Here is a 24,286-nt window from a genome sequence, read left to right as displayed (position 1 = left end):
CTGTAACCAGACGTCTCCATCTGGGAATGGGCAGGAGCTTTGACTGGCCACCGTGATGTACGGGTCTTATCCACACCGTCCATCCATTTTTTCATATCATTTTAGGGTATAAGCCCAAAACTAAGGCAGATCCAAGGCTCAAGTGGACCACAGCACATGAAGCAGTGGTGATAATGATTGTAATGGTTGAAACTTTTCTGGGGCTCACCGTGATGTTTATATGCCATCCAACCTATTCATAAAGTTACATAGACATGGATGAAGAGAAAATATAAATATCCGTTCCATCCAAAACTTCTGTGGCCCCGAGAAGTTTTCAAGAGCATAAGAGTTTAATCCTTCTTGTGTAGTCCACATCTGTCTTGGATCTACCTCAATTTTGGGATTATATCCTAAAACAATACGAAAAAGTGGATGGATGGTGTGGATAAGACCCATACATCATGGTGGCCATCAAAGTTCCTGCCCATTCACAATTGGGGTAGGACGCAATCCGCATTCATCTTTTGATTGGTGGATCCTTTGTCTTCACCTAGAGGTGTACACGAGTCGAGTCGAGACGAGCTTTTCCTAGCTCATGCTCGACTCGGACTACTCAAGTCTCAGCTCGTGCTCGGCTCGGCTCAGCCTTCAAGCTCAGAACAACAGCTCGTGCTCGGCTCATTCGAGTTCGAGCAGATTTCAAGCCGAGTTCGAGCAGAGTATTCAAGTCAAGTTCGAGTTCGAGGGAGAGAGTAGAGAGAGAGGGGGTAAGGAAGGCTGAGGGAGAGTAGAGAGAGAGAGAGAGAGGCTCACCGGCCGAACTGACAGAGAGGGTGTGTGTCGGTGCGGCCATGCGGGTAGGTAAGGGAGGATGAGGGAGAGAGTAGAGAGAGAGAGAGAGAGAGGGAGGAGCTTCGCTGGCCGCCGGACTGACAGAGGGTGGAAGAAAGGGTTAGGGTCGGGTGCCGAACTGACAAAGGGCGGAAGAGAGGGAGGAAATAGGAAGAAAGGGTTAGGGTCGGGCGCCGGGCGGGATCATTTTGAAAAGGTGGGGTAGGGTTTTTTTTTTTTTTTGGAAGGGTATATATACCATGTACCGAGTCGAGCCAAGTTCGAGTAGTATTCGAGTTGAGCTGGGTCAAGATCGAACTCGGCTCGAACTCATTTCGAGCTCCAAAAATCAGCTCGACTCAGTTCGAACTTAGCTTCGATCCAAGTCAAGTCAAGCTTTTTTGAGTCGAGTCAAGCGAGTTACCAAGCTAACTCTGCTCGTGTACAGCTCTAGCTTCACCCAATGCAAAGATGTCGGCCGCGCATCTGATAATTTCTCCTTAAAGAGCTACTTGATACTCTGCAGAGTGTAACAGTTCATACAAATGCACTCAGCAAGTGGCTGTGGTATGCATGTAAGTCAATCCAATATAGATAGGCCATCTCTCGAAGCTCAAATCGATGAGTCCATCGTAACCTCTTATTAATGGCCATCTGCTAGCTCGTTGAAATCAGACCATCAGTTGGACGTCCACCAATCAGTCACCAGTAGAACACCATTACAATGTAATTGTTGGCCTATGGCCCGTCAGAAGTGGGACCCATGATTCAGAAGTTTAACTTGACTCACATGCAACGGATGATCTACACACACACACACACACACATATATATACACACGCGCGCGCGCGTTTACCTCTTTTCGGCTTCAACTTCATCATCAGTTTTTAGCAGCTCTTTCCATGTCTTGCTAATGACCCTGTCGTTGGAATCTGCATCAGTTACAGTCCTAAACCGAAAAATGAGCCTGACCTGTGACAATTTCACTACGAAGTCCGGCATAAGCTCCTCCATCTTCTCTACTATGATATGACTTGGCAATATCGACGTCTCACCACCTTCCGGCGATGGTTCCAAACAAAAGAAGAAGATTTTTGAAGGATACTCTTTGCACTGCATGAATGAAAATTTGGAAAATATGTGAACAAATTTATATGAAATTATTGTTGGAAATTGGATTTTTGGAAAACTATTTAAATTATATAAAATTAAAATAAGAAAATTAAAAAACTTATCAATTTGTATAAGTCGAGGCATGACGTGAGTCACTCGGCTTGAAATCGAATTTGCTCCCCTTGGACAGCGTCCCAAGTGCAACAGGTTTCCAGAGCAATCGACCTCCAGGATACAACGACTATGACCCGGTCCCAGCGATGCACTCACTGTACACGGGCTCGAACCACTTGTAGTCTTAACCCGAACTAGAAAATACTTGAACACATTTTTTTAAGAGGAAACCTGATTTTCTAATCCATTTAAAAACTTAAAATTAGAAGTCTATTTATAGACTTTGTGAAGACACCCTTTCACAAAGGGTTGTGACTATTGGGTTTAAACCCAAGTGATGCGACCCTTAGGCTTCAAAAGACACAACTTTTCAAAACAAAATTTGAAAGGATATAACCTTTCAGTGAAAAGACACATCCATGGGATATTTTGAAACACTAAATTATTTTAAAATAATTTAAAATACAACAATCCCCCACATGTTTCAAAATTTTTGACATTTCAGGTTAAGATAGAAGAGTTGTGCAATGGTGCTGGTGTCACTATAGACTTGAACCGACATTAGAGTAAACATGACAGGTCTACAGGAATCAGGTGACACCATAGTCTTGAACCTGATTCCTTTTGATATAGATCGCAAGTACATGCCACTCACACAACTTTTCTGCTACAAGTGATTCTGCGGTTCGGTGCGTTTCGGCCATGCACCATTACCTGGATTTCATGAGTGCTCTAGAGAATTTGCCTAGATTCTCATAGGAAGCGGCATCCACCTCCGCACCCATATAGGTGAATTCCATCAAGTGTATGCAGCAACTGTATACACCACCAAATATATGGCTATGGATTCATTAAGAGTTCTAAAAACTCATCCTTTTGGCTGCTGCTCGCACTGTACACCATATAAGGGGCTCATTTATATCAGTGCAATCGTCTACCTCGTGTCTTATTGTTTACCCATTGAACCTATCTAAAAGGATCTCTACTCGTATAGGTTGGGTTGCGAACACTGGTAGCTCATATATTAGGCTCAGCCCCATTCCCTTCGATGTATCATTGACTAATCTTTTAGATAGTCACTTGGTCAGAGGATTTGTGACCCGTAGGCCTTTTACCTTCACCCGTCATTATTCCATTAGACTTTCTTCTCGTACGAGTTTGGCCATGTCTTAGTCCCATTGTAGCTAATCATCCTTTCAGATCAGCTAGGGATCATCGTATTGGCAAGCTATTGCCTCACTAACTAGCTACTCATAAATGAGCCTCTGCCTAGGCTGATTCCTCCTTTTGCTCCTCAATCAAGTCTTTGACAGTCAGTTGCAGCCTCTTTGATTATTCATATCTTAAGCCAAAGCATACCGAAGTCATTTCCAACCTCACAGAGTCAATAATTACGACTCCATCAAGCAACAGATACTAAGCATCACTTTTATTATGATAGTCCTCGCATCACCGGTTCTGAATACAACCAACTTTCTTAGCCTTGAATGTACTCTTATAATTCAAGCAACTTCACTAGCCCACCATTCAACTAACTGGTGGTAAAGTCAATCGACCTTATTGTATCTGCAATACAAAGAGGCTGGAGTAATCTGTCATGCATAGACATATGACAACTAAAATAGAGTATAACCTTCATGTAATCATATTACAATATTATCATATTATCATATGTTCCCTAACACATGAAAGGTTGGCTAATTTATTACTTGGTGATTAGAATTCATTATAATCAATAGATATTTGGCAACTGAATATGCAGGAGAAATGTCCAAGTTCATTATCAAGTATCTTGATCGATGGATTAAACAATGAGCTCCATATGTGAATAAGTTTGGTTATTAGATACATTTGTTGATGGTAAAACAACACAGTTCATTACATAAACTTATAGTCTCATATGAATACCAATCTCAAATGTCTAAATCTAGCCTTCAATGAGAATAAAATATAACATAAAAATCTCATTGATCCAACAATCATCTTATGAATTCAGACTGCTTCCAATATTCTTTCTACCATTCATTTGATGGCTACCAATTTAATCATTAAAACATGCAATATGTTTAATTCTAGACACCTTGTCTTAAAGACATACACACCAACATAAAATATGTGCATATTGATCCATAACATTCAACATATAGTTTCCTTAATGCAAATCTTCAATTTTATGTCAACCCATTTATCAAATATATATGGACTAAACTTGGATTCCATGTGTTAAATGGTTTATGCATCCGAGTGCACCCCCACAATTTCAGATTTAGCCTTGATAGAAATATCTATGGCCCACCTGATAAATCTATTAAGAAAAATCTTTTGTAGGAACCATCATATGAATTGACTAACACATGTCTTAAATTGGCATATGATTGGATGGAATTAACATTGAATTAATGCACATTTACTACTAGTTCACTTGAGAAACTCAAGTCACCATTCGCTTCATGGTAAGTGAAACTCCAGAAAGACAATCATTCATTTAATATGAGTTTCAAGTACTTAATATTTATAAAAGTAATACACATGCAAGATCTAGACCTTTTATCTATTGGGCATACAAAAGATAATATTTTAAAAATACACCAGCCCAATCATCCCACATGGGCCAATATAATATTTGTATGGATCTATAACTTTGGAATATTGTAGTGCATATAAGTACATAACCCCCATAATTTTAAATCTTTATAAATGAGATGTTTTCCACATATATATAATTTCTAAGTGTCTATGTATCAAGTATCATATATTGTTTAATGTTTCATGTTATAATAGGAAGACTATATTTTGTACATGTGACACATGGATACAAGATTCAAACATATCAATCATAAATTCACATATGATGGATTAAAAATTATAAGATATATGCAATGATACAAAAGGAATAATGTGCGTTATCTATAGATACACAGTGATAAGTGAGCTCATGACTTGATATTTTGAATCATGGATTCTATGCATGTAGTAGGCACCATAGATGATATAAAGATGATCTAAAGTTATAATTCCAAATAAGCGTGAAATTATGTGACAAATAACTATTCAGCAATGAGAAGTGTTATGCCTACTTCACATGACTTGCAACACATGTGTGAGGGATCCGATCTAAGCAATATATGCATTTTATTATAGACAATGCTCTGTCCCATTTGGCCAATCCACTTATCATATATACTTGTAAGAGAATGCCTTTCTTATCAACGTTTATGTTTGGCTTTTAGACAGAGCCTGTTTATCTATAGCCCTACTTGGTAGATGGTTGGGATCTCTCACACGTGCACTGTACTAACATGAGAACTTTTAGAATTTTTTCCTATTTGAGAGTGTTGCATTTCTCAATTAATCAATAAAGAAAATTGTTGAGTTATGAGTAACATCACCCAACTGCATGTTAACATCAACATAACTTAAATTATGCTAAATTAAACAGGATGTGCACTACTCACGTAACAGTTTATAACAACAATACTAGAGATATTGCTTTTAAAGGATTAGCTCCTTCTGCCTACCAAGAGATGATCGTGACCGCTTATTTGAAAAATCTTAGCATAAAAGTTTAATAAACTTTGTGCCTAAATACAGTCTCGGTGAGAATCAACACCGTTTCCTGATCAAGACAGCATTACATTATAAAAATGGAGCATCACCTCAGTGATCCAGATGGTTCATCTAGTGGACTCTTATGGGTTGACAGTAGAGAATAATTTTAGCCATCGATTGATAAACCTTTATTATTATTATTATTTTATTACATGAACCGTTTCTTATCATATAGTAACCAGAGATCCAAACATGATATTTTGACCCCATAACATGACATCAAAGGACACACTTGATGTATGTAACGAATATTAAGCATCAAGAATTTTGGTGCATGCAAAAGTTCAACAATAGACACAACTAGAGGATAGACATTAGAATAATCCTAACCATACAGAGCCTTGGAGATGAAAACAGAAATGAGAAAATCTTTTATTTTTTCTTTAAAATCTTAGGGCCTTGAAGCCATTAGATCCCCCCCACATTCACAACTGTCATCCATTCTCACAACGTTACAAATCCAGAATCCGGGTCAGGATTTATACATACTAACAACAACAACAACAACGAGCCCAAGATGAACAGTTTGGATCATCATGTGTGTTTGGCATAAGCAAGCAACGACTTGAGGAAGGATGACTAGAAAGGTTTATAACATGAAATAATCATGATGTTCTTTACTTTTGGTTTACACATGTATAATAATGCTTATGTGTATAGTACCATCATTGATTCACATGGTTTCCATCATTTATATTTTAAAGATTCTATGTGAAAGTAGCTCTCCTTTGTTTATGCATGCATGGTGGTTGAAAAAGTTCCTAATACTTGTCTCACTCTGATACCTAGTTTTATATACATCGCAGATCAATCCTCATTGCACACAAATGGTGAATATTAGTGGATACCTACTTGGTGTGGCACCACATATGACTTGATCTTGTTGTGTGTGATAGACTGGCATTGTCAATGACATAAACATAAAAACAATCAATAGGCTATATCATCAGTGCATAACTTTAAGCTTTTCAGATGATTTGCACAGGTGGTCCAAAAAATATGTATACCAAATATATATAAGATCCTAACTATTAGATGGTATATGATGGTTCCAGATTATATGGGTTGATCTTTATTGTACAGGGATGTTAAGATCAGTGTATATCTTACTTAGTCGGTGCATATGTTCACTTTTGTACATGTGGTCCAAAGAACTTACATAATAAGTATCTATAAGATCTTAACCATTATGTGGGATATGACAACTCTAGATTATATGAGTCATGGCCCACAAATCGGGTTGGTGTGGTTTCATTTTGAGCTATTCCAACCAAATAGACCGTAATTCTTAAATAGTTTTCCAAACCAAAATTTCGATTTCAAGATTGTTGAAAATTGGATTTTTTGAAAACTATTTAAATTATATAAAATTAAAATAAGAAAGTTAAAAAACTTATCAATTTGTATAAGTCGAGGCGTGACGTGAGTCACTCGGCTTGAAATCGAATTTGCTCCCCTTGAACAGCGTCCCAAGTGCAACAGGTTTCCAGAGCAATCGACCTCCAGGATACAACGACTATGACCCGGTCCCAGCGGTGCACTCACTGTACACGGGCTCGAACCACTTGTAGTCTTAACCCGAACTAGAAAATACTTGAACACATTTTTTTAAGAGGAAACCTGATTTTCTAATCCATTTAAAAACTTAAAATTAGAAGTCTATTTATAGACTTTGTGAAGACACCCTTTCACAAAGGGTTGTGACTATTGGGTTTAAACCCAAGTGATGCGACCCTTAGGCTTCAAAAGACACAACTTTTCAAAACAAAATTTGAAAGGATATAACCTTTCAGTGAAAAGACACATCCATGGGATATTTTGAAACACTAAATTATTTTAAAATAATTTAAAATACAACAATTATAATAACTTTGTTGGTGTGTGTCCACAGAATGCGTGCCCTGTTGGGTCCCCCTTCATGTGGAGGTGGGGCCCACATGCATGGGCTTCAGTAGTATCTTGTTACCACGTGTGTGGCGATATTTTGGTCTTTTGGCTAAGCAAAATAAAAGAAAAGATGATTTATTTTTTTTTGGCTTAGGGAGTCTTTTAACAACATTTAGGAGTTTTTCTTTCTTTGAGAAAAAGAGAAGAAAGAACTTTCTCGGAAGAGAGAGAGAGAGAGAGAGAGAGAGAGAGAGAGAGAGAGAGAGATTTTATAGAAGAGGAAAAACAAGAGACTTCTACCACCAAAATCTTCACAAGATTCGTGAGGGTCAGTCTACAATACCAGTTTCTTTAATTATCATCTCCAAGGATTGTGTTAGAGATTTGTACAATCCCTTATTAGTGAGAGAACTATTTTCTTAATTACATTGTTGCTTGTAATCCATTTTTGAGTAATATCTTTAGATATCCAAGAGAGATTACTCTCTCAATGAATGCACTTTCATTATTTATATTATAGACTTATAGTGGATTTGTGCCAGATTAGATCTCCTAGTTTTCCCTTCACGTTGAAAGTGTTAAAAAAAAAAATCTCGATATCCCTTTTATCTTTCATGTTTGATAGTTTGTTTACAGGTGTTGGAAGTGATCATCATCCATTAAATTCCATATATTGTTAATCCCATTGATTTACATATAGAAGAGAAAGGTGTGTAGTTTCCTAACATGGCCCACACAAAGTGCCGTATCGGATTAGGATGAGATAGTAGTTTTGAGTGGGGTCCACCCAAGATGATGGTCTGCCCTTAAATCATGTATGCCAAGTTTTTAAAACTCAGAAACTACGCTTAGGGCATGTTTGATTTTCTCATATAAATGTAAATGCAGTGGAAATGATCAACAATTATTTCCTTGGGTAATTACCACCAGTGTTACCTATGTTGATTTGACTCCTGCTTTTTCCAATGTAGAAATGGAGAAGGCTGTCAAATATACGGCGGCCCACCATGATGTTTGTGGATTATCCACACCATCCATCCATCATGCCAACTGAATTTAGGGCATGAGCGAAAAAATGAGGCAGATTCAAAGTTCAAGTGGACCACACCACAGAAAAAATGTAAATGCAACCGAACACTTACCATTAAAAACTTCTTAGTGCCACTATTTACTTTGGTGTGGGCCACTTGAATGTTGGATTTTTCTCATTTTTCAGTTCATGCCTCAAAATGTTACAGTAAAACGGATGGACAATGCGGATATGTCATATATATGACGGTGAGATTCATAAATTTATGTCAGTCATTTTGGACCCTTTTTCAAGGAAGGAATACCCTAGTATTTTCAAACAGGCAAAACTGTAATAATTGACTATTTACAGGGTATTTACCCTGAATTTGGAAAATCAAACAGGCCCTTAATCTACTAAGGGGTCGTTAGGATGCCTGTAAAATAATAATAATAATAATAATAATAATAATAATAATAATAATAATAAATAATAAATAATAAAAATTGTAAACACATTGTACTTGAAAAGAGTTTCAGGTATAATCAGTTTACATGCTATTATGTTTGACTTTTAAGTAGTAGTCTATTTAAGGTAAAAAGATTGTGTGTTTGGCTATTCCGTTTGCCTTTTTTTGCTAGCTGTTGAGAGGCTATGGGGACAGGCGTAGTCAATGCCGTTAGGAACCTTTTCAAGGGAGGAAAAATACCCCATGCTTTCTCTACTTCCCTTCTTTGTCTCATTCCGAAAAAAAAAAACTCTTCTTAAAAAATCAGATTTCACCCCATTAGCTTATGTGATTATGTGTATAAGGTGTTTTCCAAGGTTTTTGTTAGACTGGAAGTGTTTTCCAAGGTTATTGCAGATAAACTGAGCTCCTTGTTGCCTAAGTTAATTTTGAAGGAGCAAGCGCTCATCTAAGGCAGGACAATTGCGGAGAGTATCGCTTTAGCTCAAGAAGACCTCCTAGTGCCTTGGATACCGAGCATTATTTTTGAAGTTAAAAAAAAAAAAAAAAAATTCCCACATGAGGGGCTAGAGGTGGGCATCAAGATGAGTTGGACCGGATTGGGTCCAACTTGACTCGATCCGATTTTTCAAGACCCTGATTCGTACTCGATCCGATTTGGGACCGAGTCTAGCAGGGCTGACTCAATCCGATCTGAATCCTTGCCGGCCTGACCCGAACTGAGTCTGACTTGGTTTAGGAAACCGAATCGAGTCGGATCGAGTTAAGTCTTGGGGGAGAGAGGGAGAGAAAGGAAGAGAGAAAGAAGGAGATGTGCGAAACCGAGAGAGAAAGAAGTAGAGGAGGGAAATTGGGAGAGAAAGAAGGAGGGATAGGTGGGTGCGGCGCCTCCTTCGGGTAAAGAAAGAGGGGTTAGGGTTCATTCGGTTCGTGATGGGTAGAGAGATGGGTAGTAAAAAGTAAAAAAATATATATGTTAAAAACTTATATATAGGACCCGACCGGATTGGATCGGTTCGGATAGGATTTCGAATCAGATTGGTCCGAATTGACCATGATCCGAACTCGATCTGATGTATGATCGGATCTGAGTGGTCCTACTCGATCTACACCAATCCAGGCCTTCAATTTAGTTCGGATCGGGTCAGATTCTGACCAGCTCTATGAGGGGCTACACTCCCTGGAAATTTTATTATAATAATTTTTTTTTTTGAAAAATTTTCTTAACTGTTGAAGAGATCCGTCTGATTTCGTAGGAGGGCGTCGTCATTTGGTTTTTATTTTGACCTTCTTTTTTTTTTTTTTTTTGAAATTTTGAATAAGTTTGTTACTTCTCCATTAGGGATAGTGGGGATAATCAATGCCAATTTTTATTAGGAATAGTTTTTTTTAGGATTTTCTTAAAAGATACCTATCTAAAGATCAATGATCTTGAGTGTTTTTATTACAAAGATTTTTTTAGAATAAGTCTAAATAGTTTTGTTGCATCCACTAAGGGTTTCGTGGGTCTTCCGACTGGTCTGCTGTATAAAAGATCATTTTTTATTAAAATATTTTATGATTTTTTGAAAAGAATTCGATCCGTTATTTCATACTCTAACGATTGTGATCGAGATTGGCTCTTCTGGGGATACATATTTTTACTTTTCTAAGATGATCCGATTTGTCATTTTGTGATCCAATGGTTACGATCAAGATCAGTTTTTATTAACATATTTTTGTAATTTTTTTCTATTTTTATTGAATTTTCTCTTCTTTTTTTTTCTTTTTTCTCCCTTTTTTTTTCTTGAATTTCCTCTCATTTCCTCCTCCTTTATTGTCTTTTTCTCATTTCCTCATCAATTCTCTCTAATTTATCATAGATTTTCAATTTCTTGCGAGATGCTTACACTTGAAGTGGGTTGGAGGTAGGGGTGTACATCGAGTTGAACCGAGTCGAGCTAGCCTCAGCTTAAGTCGGCTTGGCCACTAGCTGACCTCAACTCAAACTCCGCTCGGCTTGGCTCGGTCCTCGAGCCTAACTGGCTAGCTCAGCTCGGTTTGGTCAGCAGCTCGGGCCAACCCAGGCCGAGTTCGAGCCGAGTTCGCCATTGAGGCATTTTCACAAACACCTGGACTGCACCTTCAAAATCTCACTGTGTTTGAGATAATAGCAATGGGTTTACAGGTATTTTATCAAACACCTTCTAAGCAACATAAAAATCAAGAAAAAAAGTGTTGGTTTCATATACATACCTTCCTTGCCACCAGCCACACTTCTTTAAGTCATTTCAACAAACACTTGGTGAGCAACATCAATATCAAAGTAATCGAGTCACCAAACTGGTTCGATCTGAGTTCGATTCGAGCTGGGTTCGATCCCAGTCGAGTCGAGCTGGGGTCAGCTCGAACTCAGCTTCGAACCAAGTCCAATCAAGCTTTTTCGAGTCGAGTCGTGCTAGCTCGATTCGTGGACACCCCTAGTTGGAGGTTTAGGTGCACGATGGTTTAGATCAGGACTTACGTAAGTGGGACTAAGAGATTAAGAGAGGGGTAGAGGAGGCTAAAGGAAGATGAAGAAGATGGAATCTTGAGAACTCAAGCACACGTTCTCTCTCTCTCTCTCTCTCTCTCTCTCTCTCGTGAGAGTTGGTTGATTGGTGTGAAGTGTAGGGTAAATAATGATGTGACAGCTTAGGATTGGTGAAGTGAATGGAGATGCCAAATGGAACTTTCTTATGGGTTAAAGGGCTTGGTGTTCACACCCCAAGTATAGGGTTGCGATGTAGTAATAAACTCGGTAAGACCGAGGTCAAATCCATAGGGACTGAACCTTGTAAGTATTCTGAAAGTAACTAGAACTACAGCTAGAAAAAGATGTAATCTAAATTAGGAAAATTTAAGAGAATAATAGTGAAATCTTAAACTAAAAATTATAAATTTAAAGGTGGTAATTAGGGTGCCAAGGATCCACTTGTAGCAATTGGAAAGTTACCTTGCATGATTCAAGGACACAACTGGAATCAGAGTCCTATCTTATCCAGCTGGTAAGAAGAGATTTATCATATCTCTGAACTTCTCATGGATCTAATCATCAATGAGTGGGAGTAGTGAAGATTTGGAAGTGATTCCGTCACCAAACCATGCCCAAGAGACTATGGCAAACAACAGCAATTTACCAATCCACAACCAGTCTAAGAGAATTATGAACGTTAGGAAGGATTCCATCATCCAACCATTCTCAAGGGACGATGATGAACAACAAGATTCCTAAGTTCATAATCTCTATAATGAAAAGAACATACTCAAAGCTATCGCAGATCTATTGTAATTTAAGTCACAACAAACCATTAAAAACTAAAAGTATTTCTTATAATCAAACTAAAATCCAAGAGAGTTCAATAAAACATGAATCAAAACAAAGCAAACATCTCAATCACACTACAATCTTCACTTCTTAGCCCTATCTAAAAGGTTTAGCCGATCATAGACATGATTAGGCTAGAAAAATCAAAAGAGGAAACAACTAAGGAGAAAGGAAAAAGAAAAACTCTCGTTGCCAGCCCACTCCATGCCTCTACGGCTGCTCACGTCCAAAGATAGTTGTTCTCCACGTCCTCCCTCTCCTTTTATAGAGCAGCAAGGCCAAGGTCGGTGGCTGAAGTCGATTTGCTGGAGTACGAAAGTAGAAGCTATGGAGAAGGTGTGCGTAGCAACCTCCTTTCGCGAAAACGCGAAGTTTCTTGCATTTGGTGGATTTTTAGAACAGCTGTACAACCTGTCCTTGGTATCTGCCACCTTGGTAATGGTCAGCCCCACCTTGGTGAGCTTTTGGACGGTTTAGATCAGCCATCTGATCACGTCCATTCTCGTACAATGCCCAGCAAGTTCCAGTTTTCCCAGACATGCGATGGTGCAAAATTTATTGCGTTGAGATGCTCGGTGGGCCCCATAATGATGTTTTTGAAGAAATCCACCCCGTTCATTGGATTTCTAGCGCAATTTCAGTTGAAAAGGAGTGGCTTTTGTCAAGTTTTGGTGCGGTCCACTATATCAACTTACTTCGTCGTTCATCCTACGTTTTTCGTCGATTTACGTGTGTACACATGCATGGGGCCAAAATCTCACCATGGATAGGATCTTGGCCACCCCTTAGACGCAATTTACGGTCCAGATCATCCGTTTGGAAGATGGGTGTGGCCCACTACTCAACTCAGCGCCAGATAGCGTTGTACGCTGTTTGAATTTGAGCTGGATTTGAAGAAGGGTTGGGTCAGTGACCTTTGATGGGATTTCCGGATCCGATGCTCATGCACGTCCCCAGGTGGGGCTCACTGTAATGTTTACACAAAATTCGCTCCGTCCATCCGTTTTATCACCAGATAACAGGTGGGTTGCAGATTAGTGTTTTATGGGATGATCTGTCCGTTGGACTGCTTCCACAAGGATCCAATGGCTGAAATTCAACGTGTACGGTTAATTTACGGTCCTCATGCTAGACATAAAGTTTCGAACCAAACGGATGGTGGGAACCCTGTGATCTTGCATTTTGGATAACTTTCAGACCTCTTTATCGTCAATCTTTTGATTTTCTCAGATCTCTGGCATGTAAATTATTCGATCTCAGTCCCCTGGGATCCTTCCCTTACCTTGGTGATTTCTGAGCGTTAAATTCATGCTTTTAGTACCCTTTTTCAGTCCAGGCTCCTAAATTCACCTTGCAATACAAGCGTAATTAAAATAGGGCATTAAACAGTATCATGTTTATAAAATCAGGTAATAACTGGGGTCTAATATGCAATATTTGACCCTCAGCACTTGGTAAAATAATAAATAATAAGAACTCTGGGTTTAGCAGGTCTTGGCATAGTTGACTGTCTAGGGGAGCAACAGTTGTAACTCAGGGTAGATATTCTGAGAGGAGGCGGTAATTGGAGTACCACCGGTGGTAGTCGGATTACCTCTGTTCACTATTCATCTCTAAATTTTAGCCAGTTGACTCATTCATGTCTAGAGAGTGGCTTGAGGCTTGGGTTTGAAAACGGCTTGGGTATGGCTCGGCTTAAATAGTACCTTAGGTATGGCTTAGCTTAGGTAGTGGCTTAGGTATGGCTTGGGTATGACTCGGCTTAAGTAATGGCTTGGTTTAGATAATGGATTGGGTTTAGCTAGGGTTTGGCTTAGGCTTAGAAATTGCTGAGGTTTTACATAGGGTGTAGGATTTCGGTTTAGTTCCTAACGATTATCTATATTTCATTAGGTTGCTAGCCTGGGTAGCTAGGGTGTCTACAACTACTGGGGGAGGGTTCCTTTAGGGCTTGTTTGGTTCTCTGGCACGAGTGTAATTACTTGTAGATGAGTAATCATTATTTACCAAGGTAATTACCCGCATCTTTCCCCATGCTAACTTGACTAGTTACTTTTTAAGCATTTAAATTGAGGAATTTGTAAAATAAATATGGGGCCCACCATAATGTGTATGGCTTATCCACACCGCCCATTCATTATGCCAAATGAATTTAAGGCAGCCCAAAAATTAGGCAAATCCAAAGGTCAAGTGGACCACACCACACGAAATTATGAAAATTGATTGCCTACCATAAAAAACTTGTTGAGGCCCTTAGAAATTTTAGATCAGGCTTATATTTATATTTTTCACTTATCCATGTCCATGTGACCCTATGAACAGGTTAGATGGTGAATAAACCTCAATGTGGGCCCAGTAAAAGAATCAATTTTCAACAGTGGACAAATTAAGTCCATTGTTTCCTTTCATGTGAGCCAATTGAACATTAGATCTTCCTAATTTTTTTGGATCAAGCCTCAAAATATTCTAATAAAACAAATGGACGACACGGATATATTATATACATTATGATGGGGCCCATGAATTTAAGTCAACATTTTTGGACCGTTTTTCTAGTTGAAATTACTCACTCATTTCCAAACAAGTGAAAAAATGTAATGATTACTTTTTTTTTACAGCAATTTACCAGGATTACGGAAAACCAAACAGGCCCTTAACTTCTGGAGCTCTGACTGGTCGGGTCTTGATCCCCTACTAGGCTAAAGCACGGGACATATTCCAGCATCTTTCCACGAGCTGAGTGTCAAGGACGTGTTAGGGCCAAACGGTTTTCTCCCAGGTGCCCCAGTGCTCTCACTTCTTCCTGATTGTGTTCAAGAGCATGTCCACTCGGAGGGGTTGTGCCCTCAGTAAGGAGAGGATCTTTTCATCTAGACATGAGAGCCGTCAAAGAGATTATCCGTTAAGTCAGCTTGGAGGTTGGTGCGTCTAGCTCGCTCCAGAAGTTCGTGGGCCAAGCAGGTTTAGCACATCAAGATGCCTCCCAATGTTGTTGTTTTCGTATGGAAACTCCTCTTCAGCGTAGTCCCAATTTAGATTAGCGTAAAGCAAAGAGGGGCTTCCCTAACCTCGTGTTGTGTTTACTTTGGTGTAGATAAGAGTCGAGATGAGGAGTCACTAGACCACCTTTATACGAGGGGAGAGCTGGCAACAAAGCCATGAAATCATTTCTCCACCTTTCTTGTGGTATCCTTCCTGAAAGGTCAGTTTGCAGTAAGTCGCGCTTCACAATTGTGGAATTCGGCCAACGATATGACCAATTATTATCTGGATTCTTCGAGAGCTGGCCCTTGCTCTAATTTATTGGGAGTTTTGGATCTCTAGCAACGTCAAGCGCTTCGAAGAGATCTAAGATAGAGTGGAACAGACAATTGATAGGATTCGAAGATGGTTTACCCTCATTGCTTCCTGTTTTCCGTTCACGCCCTGCAGTGATCACAATAGCTTGGAGGCTATCCTAAATTTGGAGCTCTCTCCAAGGCTAGCCAATAGGATATCCCTGCCCATAGTCAAATGGAGTATGCTAATGGAGGGTTTGGGTGAAATTGAACATGGACAAGTCCTCATGTGGGAACCCGGACCCTTCAGGTAGTGGGGGAGTTTGAAAAGACGAAAGAGGCAGATTTGTCTTTGCCTTCATTAAAAGTTATGTGTGGGGTCCAATTTTCAGGCTGAAGCTAAAGCAGTGGTGGACGGGTTGTTTCTATGTTTGGAGCAAGGGTTCCATAGAGTGAAAGTGGAAAGTGACTCTTTAGCGATGGTGGCTTTGTTATCCAATGAAGGTCGAGCCCCATGGTGTTTCTACTACTGGAAGAAACGATTTGATTTAATTCGATTCGAGGCATTGCCCAATTATCGATTGAGCATATTCTGAGGGAGGCCAATAATGTGGCCTGGCTCGCATTGGTAGTATCTCTCATTAGCTAGGGAGTTCCCTGAGGTTTCAGTCTTTCCTCATCTCATGTGAGGGGTGCTCATCATATACACTGGTCGGGTGTTGAGGTGGTTAGGGAGAGATGATTAGTTGTAAGGGTTTGAGGTTATGATAGGCTGGCCCGGACTCCTTTTTGTTACTATGTGATGTAGAGGGGGTCGCGGACAGTTACATGGCCAAGATGGATCAGAAAAGGCCCGGTCGACGACAGAAGTGATCCAGACTATCGAACCATAAAATAGGCATATCTCGCAAACCGGAATGAGTTAATCGACGTACCATATATGATTTTGGGGTAGAACGAGCTAATTTAGCCAACCAACCTGGCTATGCCAGGTTGCCTATGCCGAATTTTGCGAGATTCCATCCTATTGACGGTGAAATTCCATGTTTAGTTCCATTTTTACTATAAATAGTAAGTTTTAGTTTGATTATAACTCTTCATTCGTTGGGTTTTAGGAGTTGTGTCCAACATGAAAAGTGCTTAGAAAAATTAGGAGAATAACGTGGTTAAGCCACATACGAAACTTACTATAAAAAGTAAATTTACTATTTATAGTAAGTTGCGAATTTATAGGAGTTTTAATTTTAGTTTGCTTCTGATTTCTTTCTTATTGCTTGGTACCCCTATTTAAAGGGTGGTGAACTCGTTTTTATTCATCAATTAATCAATTTCGAATTTATTAAAATTTATTTCTATTTCCTGCTTTCTTTCCTCGTGGATTCGAGAAGTCTCTGTGAGGAGTCCAAAGAAGCTCCGTGGATTCGGAGTAGTTATCCTCATCACGTTCATCCCTGCGTCAATTGATATAAGAGCGAGGATTTTTCTTGGGCCGATGGCAAACAGCGAAGGTATGAATCGAAATCCTGTGGACGGTGATGCAGGGATTCGTTATCTTTCAGAAAGAATGGAAGCTTTCCACCGGGAGAGTCAGTTGACCATGCAAGGGCTGCAGGCAACTCTCGACCGTCTTGCGGATGCGCTACTTCTGCCCCGAGCCCTAGGCGGTGCTCCACCACCCTTGGTTGCTGTACGACACAACCTAGATTTTCGTAGAGCACTATCAGGGGCAAACCGTAGGGCTACACCAGATGATTCAAGTTCTAGCGACGAGGACCTTAATGAGGGTTTTGCTCGACGACCAATCCATGGAGGTGATCATCTAGATCATGCTGAAAGAGACTATCGAGGTAAGGCTGAACTTCTTAGTTTTAACAGTTTATTACGTATAGAAGATTTTCTCGATTAGCTAGCCGAAGTAAAGAGATATTTTGATTACATGGACGTGCCAGATCATAAAAGGATAAAATTGGTAGTGTTTAAATTAAAATCTGGTGCTTCTGCATGGTGGGAACAATTACAACTCTCACGAGCCCGCCAAAACAAGGCGCCCATCTCATCATGGCCACGGATGAGACGTCTTCTTCGATCACGATTTCTCCCCAGTGATTATGAGCAGATATTATTCCAGCAATATCAAAATTATGGCTAAGGAGCCATACACAGATTACACTGAAGAATTTCAACGGTTGGCTACACGAAACGATCTGTCAGAATCTGAGTCACAGAAGGTGGCACGATTTATAGGTGGGTTGCGACCGATAATTCAGGATCGAGTTCAGATGTACCCAGTCGGGACCGTGGATGAAGCAGTTCAATTGGCGGGTAGGGCAGAAACACAACTTGCTAGAGCTCCTTCTCGTCCATATCCTTCAAATCGACCCCCCATGACGGGTCCCACGCAGGATCCAGTGCTGCCACGAGGAAAAGATCCAGTACCTCAACTTCCTACAACCGCAAACTGTGATACGGAGAGCGCCTCATCCAGACCTCAACGTGCAGCACCCACAACAGCAGGTCCGAGTAGGATTCCAAATCCTTATACTCGGTCAAGGTCGAACAATTATTACCGCTGTGGCCAACCAGGCCACTTATCAAACACTTGTCCTCAACGTCCCGCAGCGCACTTGACTATAAACGAAGGGGGCACTGAAGATGAGGCCGCAGAAGAAGACCACCGCTTTGATGAACATGAACAAACCACTGAAGAAATAGCAGGTGGCGATGAAGTGACGGATGAGGATCGTGGCGAATTTCTAGTTGTGAGGCGATTACTGTATGCCCCACAAAAGGAATTACATCCACAGCGACACAATATATTTCGTACTCGATGCACCATCAACGGAAAGGTCTGTGATGTGATCATAGACAGTGGTAGTAGCGAAAACATCGTCTCGAGAGTAATGGTGGACAAGTTTCGGCTACCAACGATGAAACATCATTCCCCATACTCAATTGGCTGGATAAAAAAGGTGAATGAGACCAAGGTAACTCAACAATGCACTATCTCATTTTCAATTGGCAAAAATTATAAGGATCAAATACTTTGTGACGTGGTCGATATGGAAGCTTGTCATATGTTACTCGGTCAACCCTGGCAGTCAGACCGTGATGCGACCCATCGGGAACGAGATAATGTTTACATATTCGTCAAGGATAGTCGAAAAATAATCCTTGCCCCTATGGCACCAGAGAACCACCCTGAAGCTTCTAAAGTATAGGGGAGTTCTCTCTTAACCATTCGAGATTTTATGGAGGAATCCAAGGAAACCGGTGAGGTATACGCTGTAGTGGTGAAGGGGGAGGAAGAGGAACCCTCAAACATCCCTCCAAGTTTAAAACTGTTGCTAAACGAATTCAAAGAAGTCTGGCCTAAGGATTTACCTGATGGATTGCCCCCCATGAGGGACATCCAACATCATATAGACCTCGTCCCTGGGGCTAGCCTGCCCAATCGCCCTCATTATCGGATGAGTCCGAAGGAGTGTGAGATACTTCAGCGGCAAGTGGAGGAATTGATCCGTAAGGGTCTCTTGAGAGAGAGAGCATGAGCCCATGTGCCGTACCAGCATTATTAACGCCAAAAAAATATGGAAGCTAGCGCATGTGTGTCGACAACCGATCAATCAACAAAATTACCATCAAATATCGGTTTCCAATACCACGGTTGGACGACATACTCGATATGTTAGAAGAGGCCAAGGCGTTCTCTAAACTAGATCTAAGGAGTGGGTACCATCAGATTCGTATTCGATTCGGTGATGAGTGAAAAACGGCATTCAAGACCAAGGAAGGGTTGTATGAGTGGCTGGTCATGCCCTTCGGCCTATCGAACGCACCAAGTACTTTTATGCGTTTAATGAATCAAGTTCTAAAACCGTTCACTGGCCGATTTGTGGTAGTATATTTTGATGACATATTGATATATAGCCAGGATGAGGCGGAGCACAGGAAACATCTCAGGCAGATGCTACAGGTCCTACAACTTAACAAGTTGTACCTCAACTTGAAGAAGTGTAGTTTTTTAACTGACAGCCTATTATTTCTAGGATTTGTTGTAACGTCTACAGGCATTCGTGTGGACGATGAAAAGGTGCGAGCTATTAGGGAATGGCCGATCCCGACAAACATTCATGAGGTGAGGAGTTTTCACGGGTTGGCTACTTTCTATCGTCGATTTGTGCGAGATTTTAGCACCATAGTCGCGCCTATAATAGATTGTATGAAAAAAGGACCGTTCCAGTGGACCGATAAAGCTGATAAGAGCTTTCATGAGATCAAGCATCGTTTGTCTACAACACCGGTCTTGGTGCTTCCTAATTTTGACAAATTGTTTGAGGTTGAGTGTGACGCTTCATACGTCGGAATTGGAGGAGTATTATCACAAAAAGGCAGGCCGGTAGCCTTCTACGAGAAGCTCAACGAAGCCCTAAAGAAGTGGTCGACTTATGAACTTGAGTTGTACGCAGTTGTTCCAGGCACCGCGACATTGGCGGCATTATCTGGATTCAAAGAGAATTTGTTTTGTACACGACCATCAAGCATTAAAGTTTATTAATAGTCGACTAACGTGAATCGTGTGCATGCTAGATGGGTCGCGTTTTTACAGAATTCACGTTCGTTCAAGCACAAGTCGAGCGCAGAACAAGGTGGCTGATGCACTTAGCCATCCTGCATCACTACTAGTTACAATGAGCAACGAGGTAGTCGGCTTCGACTGTCTCAAGGAGCTGTATGCCGAGGATGAGGACTTCAAAGATTCTTGGATGAAGTGTCAAGAGGGTCACCCAAGTGACCTTCATATATAGGACGATTTTCTCTTCAAAGGGAATCGATTGTGCATTCCCCAAAGTTCTCTGAGGGAGTAGATTATTCAGGAGCTACATGGAGGTGGCCTTGGTGGACACCTGGGGCGAGACAAGATGCGAGCTCTTGTGGAAGAGCGGTATTACTGACCGCAGTTAGTACGCGATGTGGGAAAAGTCGTACAATGTTGTCATGTTTGTCAGACCTCCAAGGGGCAATCTCAGAATACGGGCCTCTACACCCCGCTACCTGTGCCTGACGGTCCTTGGGAAGATTTATCAATAGACTTCGTGCTTGATCTCCCACAAACACAACGCGGTATAGATTCGGTGTTCGTGGTGGTAGATCGTTTCTCAAAGATGGCGCACTTTATCCCATGCAAGAAAACCCTCGATGCAACACACGTGGTGAATTTATTTTTCAGAGAGGTCATTCGGCTACACGGGGTCCCCAAGACCATTACTTCTAATCGTGACACGAAGTTCATTAGCCACTTTTGGCGGACTTAATGGAATCGATTCGATACACGACTTCAATTTAGCAGTGCTTACCACCCACAGACTGATAGGTAGACCGAAGTTGTGAATCGCACATTAGGAAACCTCCTTCACTGTATTTCAGGAGAAAAATCGAAGCAGTGGGACTTGTCCTTGTCCCAAGCAGAGTTTGCATTCAACAACATGGTGAATCGCTCGACAGGGAGATCACCGTTCCAGATTATCTATGGACGAGTGCCTCGCCACACACTTGACTTGGTCCCTCTACCCAAGCACCCAGGCACGAGCATTGCAGCAGAACATATGGCAGACAAGATCATGGGCATCCATGCAGAAGTGCAGACCAAGCTACATGCCTCGAACGAGAAGTACAAGGAACAAGCGGACAAGCATCGGCGACAAAAAGTGTTCGAGGTGGGCGACCGCATTAAGGTCCATCTGCGTAAAGAGAGATTTCCGACCGGGACGTACAACAAGTTAAAAAATAAGAAGATTTGACCCGTCCCAATCATCCAAAAGATCAATGACAACACTTATATTGTTGATCTTCCAGATGACATGACAATCTCACAGACTTTCAATGTCGCGAACCTGACCGAGTATCATGAACCAGAGCATAACGAGAACTCGAGGACGAGTTCTTTTGAAGTGGAGGAGACTGATGTAGAGCGGGTCGCGGACAGTTACATGGCCAAGATGGATCAGAAAAGGCCCGGTCGACGACAGAAGTGATCCAAACCATCAAACCATAAAATAGGCATATCTCGCAAACCGGAATGAGTTAATCGACGTACCATATATGATTTTGGGGTAGAACGAGGTAATTTAGCCAACCAACCTGGCTATGCCAGGTTGCCTATGCCGAATTTTGCGAGATTCCATCCTATTGACGGTGAAATTCTATGTTTAGTTCCGTTTTTATTATAAATAGTAAGTTTTAGTTTGATTATAACTCTTCATTCGTTAGGTTTTAGGAGTTGTGTCCAACATGAAAAGTGCTTAGAATAATTAGGAGAATAACGTGGTTGAGCCACATACGAAACTTACTATAAAATGTAAATTTACTATTTATAGTAAGTTGCGAATTTATAGGAGTTTTAATTTTAGTTTGCTTCTGATTTCTTTCTTATTGCTTGGTACCCCTATTTAAAGGGTTGTGAACTCGTTTTTATTCATCAATTAATCAATTTTGAATTTATTAAAATTTATTTCTATTTCCTGCTTTCTTTCCTCGTGGATTCGAGAAGTCTCTGTGAGGAGTCCAGAGAAGCTCCGTGGATTCGGAGTAGTTATCCTCATCACGTTCATCCCTGCGTCACTATGGGTCTCCCGAATGTATTGCATCGGTGTAGTTGCCCTCAAAGATTAAATAAAATTCCCTGGTTTAAAAAAATAAAAATAAAATTACAATGAATAAAGTAGGTATTCATACCAAAGAGGTTAGACAGTAACCTTTCAAAATCTACAAAATTAAATCACGTAAGAAAAACTTGATTTTTTTAGGGCCCTAAGAGGGCATTAAAGTATATACACACTAAATGGATTGGACATCTTCCACCCATCACAGTGGGCCCCAAATGCAATCTAGAAGTTTTTAATAGTGGACGCCACATCCTTCCCTCATGTGATCCATTTAATAAGGGACGATCTATTTTTTTAAGGCCACAGGAAAGCATGAAGGGAAGTATGTGATGGATAGATTGGATGTACCGTACATATTATGGTGGGCCTCACATATCATGAGTGTATATTAACAATTGTATTCTAACATTTATAATTCTTTTTTAGCCATAAATATGAGACATGAGTATTTACCATTTTTCATATTACAACTAAAAGCTATAATAGGTTTATATAACTGTTATCCCTTTACAACCTCCTGAAGACTTTACAGGTATCCAAACGACCCCTAATTAACTCCGTTGAGTTCTTTTGAGTCTTGGACTCGAATATTAGAGTAAAGGTGTGTAGGGTTGCACGGAATAACATGAAACATCGTGATTTTTTGCAGCTGATTAGACTGAATAATATTTAAAATCTAAAGATATTATTTATCTGGGGGTTGTTGAATCCAGTTTTATCAAGTAATCTTTTTCAGTTGAATTAACCGAGTTAACTGAATCCTGAACAATAACTGACCGAGTCATGACCAACTGGAGTCCTGATGAAAATCTGAGTCGAGCCTGAGCTTTTACAAATTTTCAAACGTCAGAGAGAATGGATGGTTGGGACAAAATTGAGAGAGAAATGAGCAACGTTCCAAATTCAACCGCAAATTCTCAATGATCGGATGATCAGGATTATCCCATCACTGCACTTGTTGGGTTATGGCTGTTCATATGGTACATATTACATACATCATTAGACCAATGGTCCCGATCACCAGCAAGGTTTGCAGAGAGAGAGAGAGAGAGAGAGAGAGAGAGAGAGAGGCACCAGGGACATCTCGTGATGAAAGTTGATGAGGTGATCCAGTGGAGCTTCGTTAGCGGTGTAGATCCTATCGTCCACCTTCACACGGGTGGCGCCGCCCATGTAAGGCATATCATCCCACTCGAACGCTTTAACCACACTTGAGAAATCTTGGGCCGAGAATACCCCAAAGCCCCTGAAGAGGATTGCTCCGTGCTGCTGCAGTATATCTGAGAGCAACTCACGGTCACTTCGCACCATCTCAACTAGATCGCACGTGTTACTGGGAAGGAGCGTCTTTGGGAAGACCTTTCCTTTGAAAACCTTCTCCTCCACTATCTTCCCTTCCACAAACCCCATATCTCTCTCTCTCTCTCTCTCTCTCTCTCTCTCTCTCTCTCTCTCTCTCTCTCTCTCTCTCTCTCTCTCAGGATTTATATCCAAAGTTCTGCAGGCGACATACAACATTAATTAGTAGTTTATAGTTTTTACGACATTCAGGTGGTCCCACCATGCCCCGCCAACAAAGTCAAGCTGGCTCGTTTAAAAGATGAACAAGCACGCATCTGGCCTTCTTTTTTTTCCCCTTTAAGGGTCCATTTTACTGTAGCATGTTTGGTGGTGGGGCAGCCTAATCTTTTGGCCAAGGAATGCATGTTCAATGTTGGGGACCCACCTGATCAATGCCAGGTGCCAACAGTGAATTGACTCTTTGTTTGTTTAATTCTAGCATGAATCAATCTGATTTTTGAAATTTTATTAAGGTGATGAGACCAAAAGTGAGGCAGGTCGGATGTTCAAGTGGACCACACCACATGAAACAGTGAGGATTTAATCCCTGCTGAAAATCCCTTGGGCCCACAAAAGTTTTGGATCAAGCTAATATTTATGTTTTCCTTTCCATTTTATGTGACGTGATGAACAGGTTAGCAAACA

The 24,286-nt window shown here is 40.7% G+C and overlaps 1 protein-coding gene across 1 annotated transcript; it reads right to left on the bottom strand.

Moving 5' to 3' along the window:
• Window positions 1–1,665: 1,665 nt before the first annotated feature.
• On the bottom strand, window positions 1,666–23,710 carry LOC131244062 (clavaminate synthase-like protein At3g21360). The gene is made up of 2 exons (XM_058243725.1): window positions 23,375–23,710; window positions 1,666–1,926 (listed from the first exon to the last, which is right to left on the bottom strand). Exons 1-2 carry the CDS (start codon window positions 23,708–23,710, stop codon window positions 1,666–1,668), a joined length of 597 nt encoding a protein of 198 aa, XP_058099708.1.
• Window positions 23,711–24,286: the final 576 nt, after the last annotated feature.

This window comes from Magnolia sinica, chromosome 4 (assembly GCF_029962835.1).
Source record: "Magnolia sinica isolate HGM2019 chromosome 4, MsV1, whole genome shotgun sequence".
NCBI lineage: Eukaryota > Viridiplantae > Streptophyta > Magnoliopsida > Magnoliales > Magnoliaceae > Magnolia > Magnolia sinica.
The sequence above is the reverse complement of the archived record's forward strand: the minus strand, read 5'-3'. Positions and strand labels throughout refer to the sequence as shown.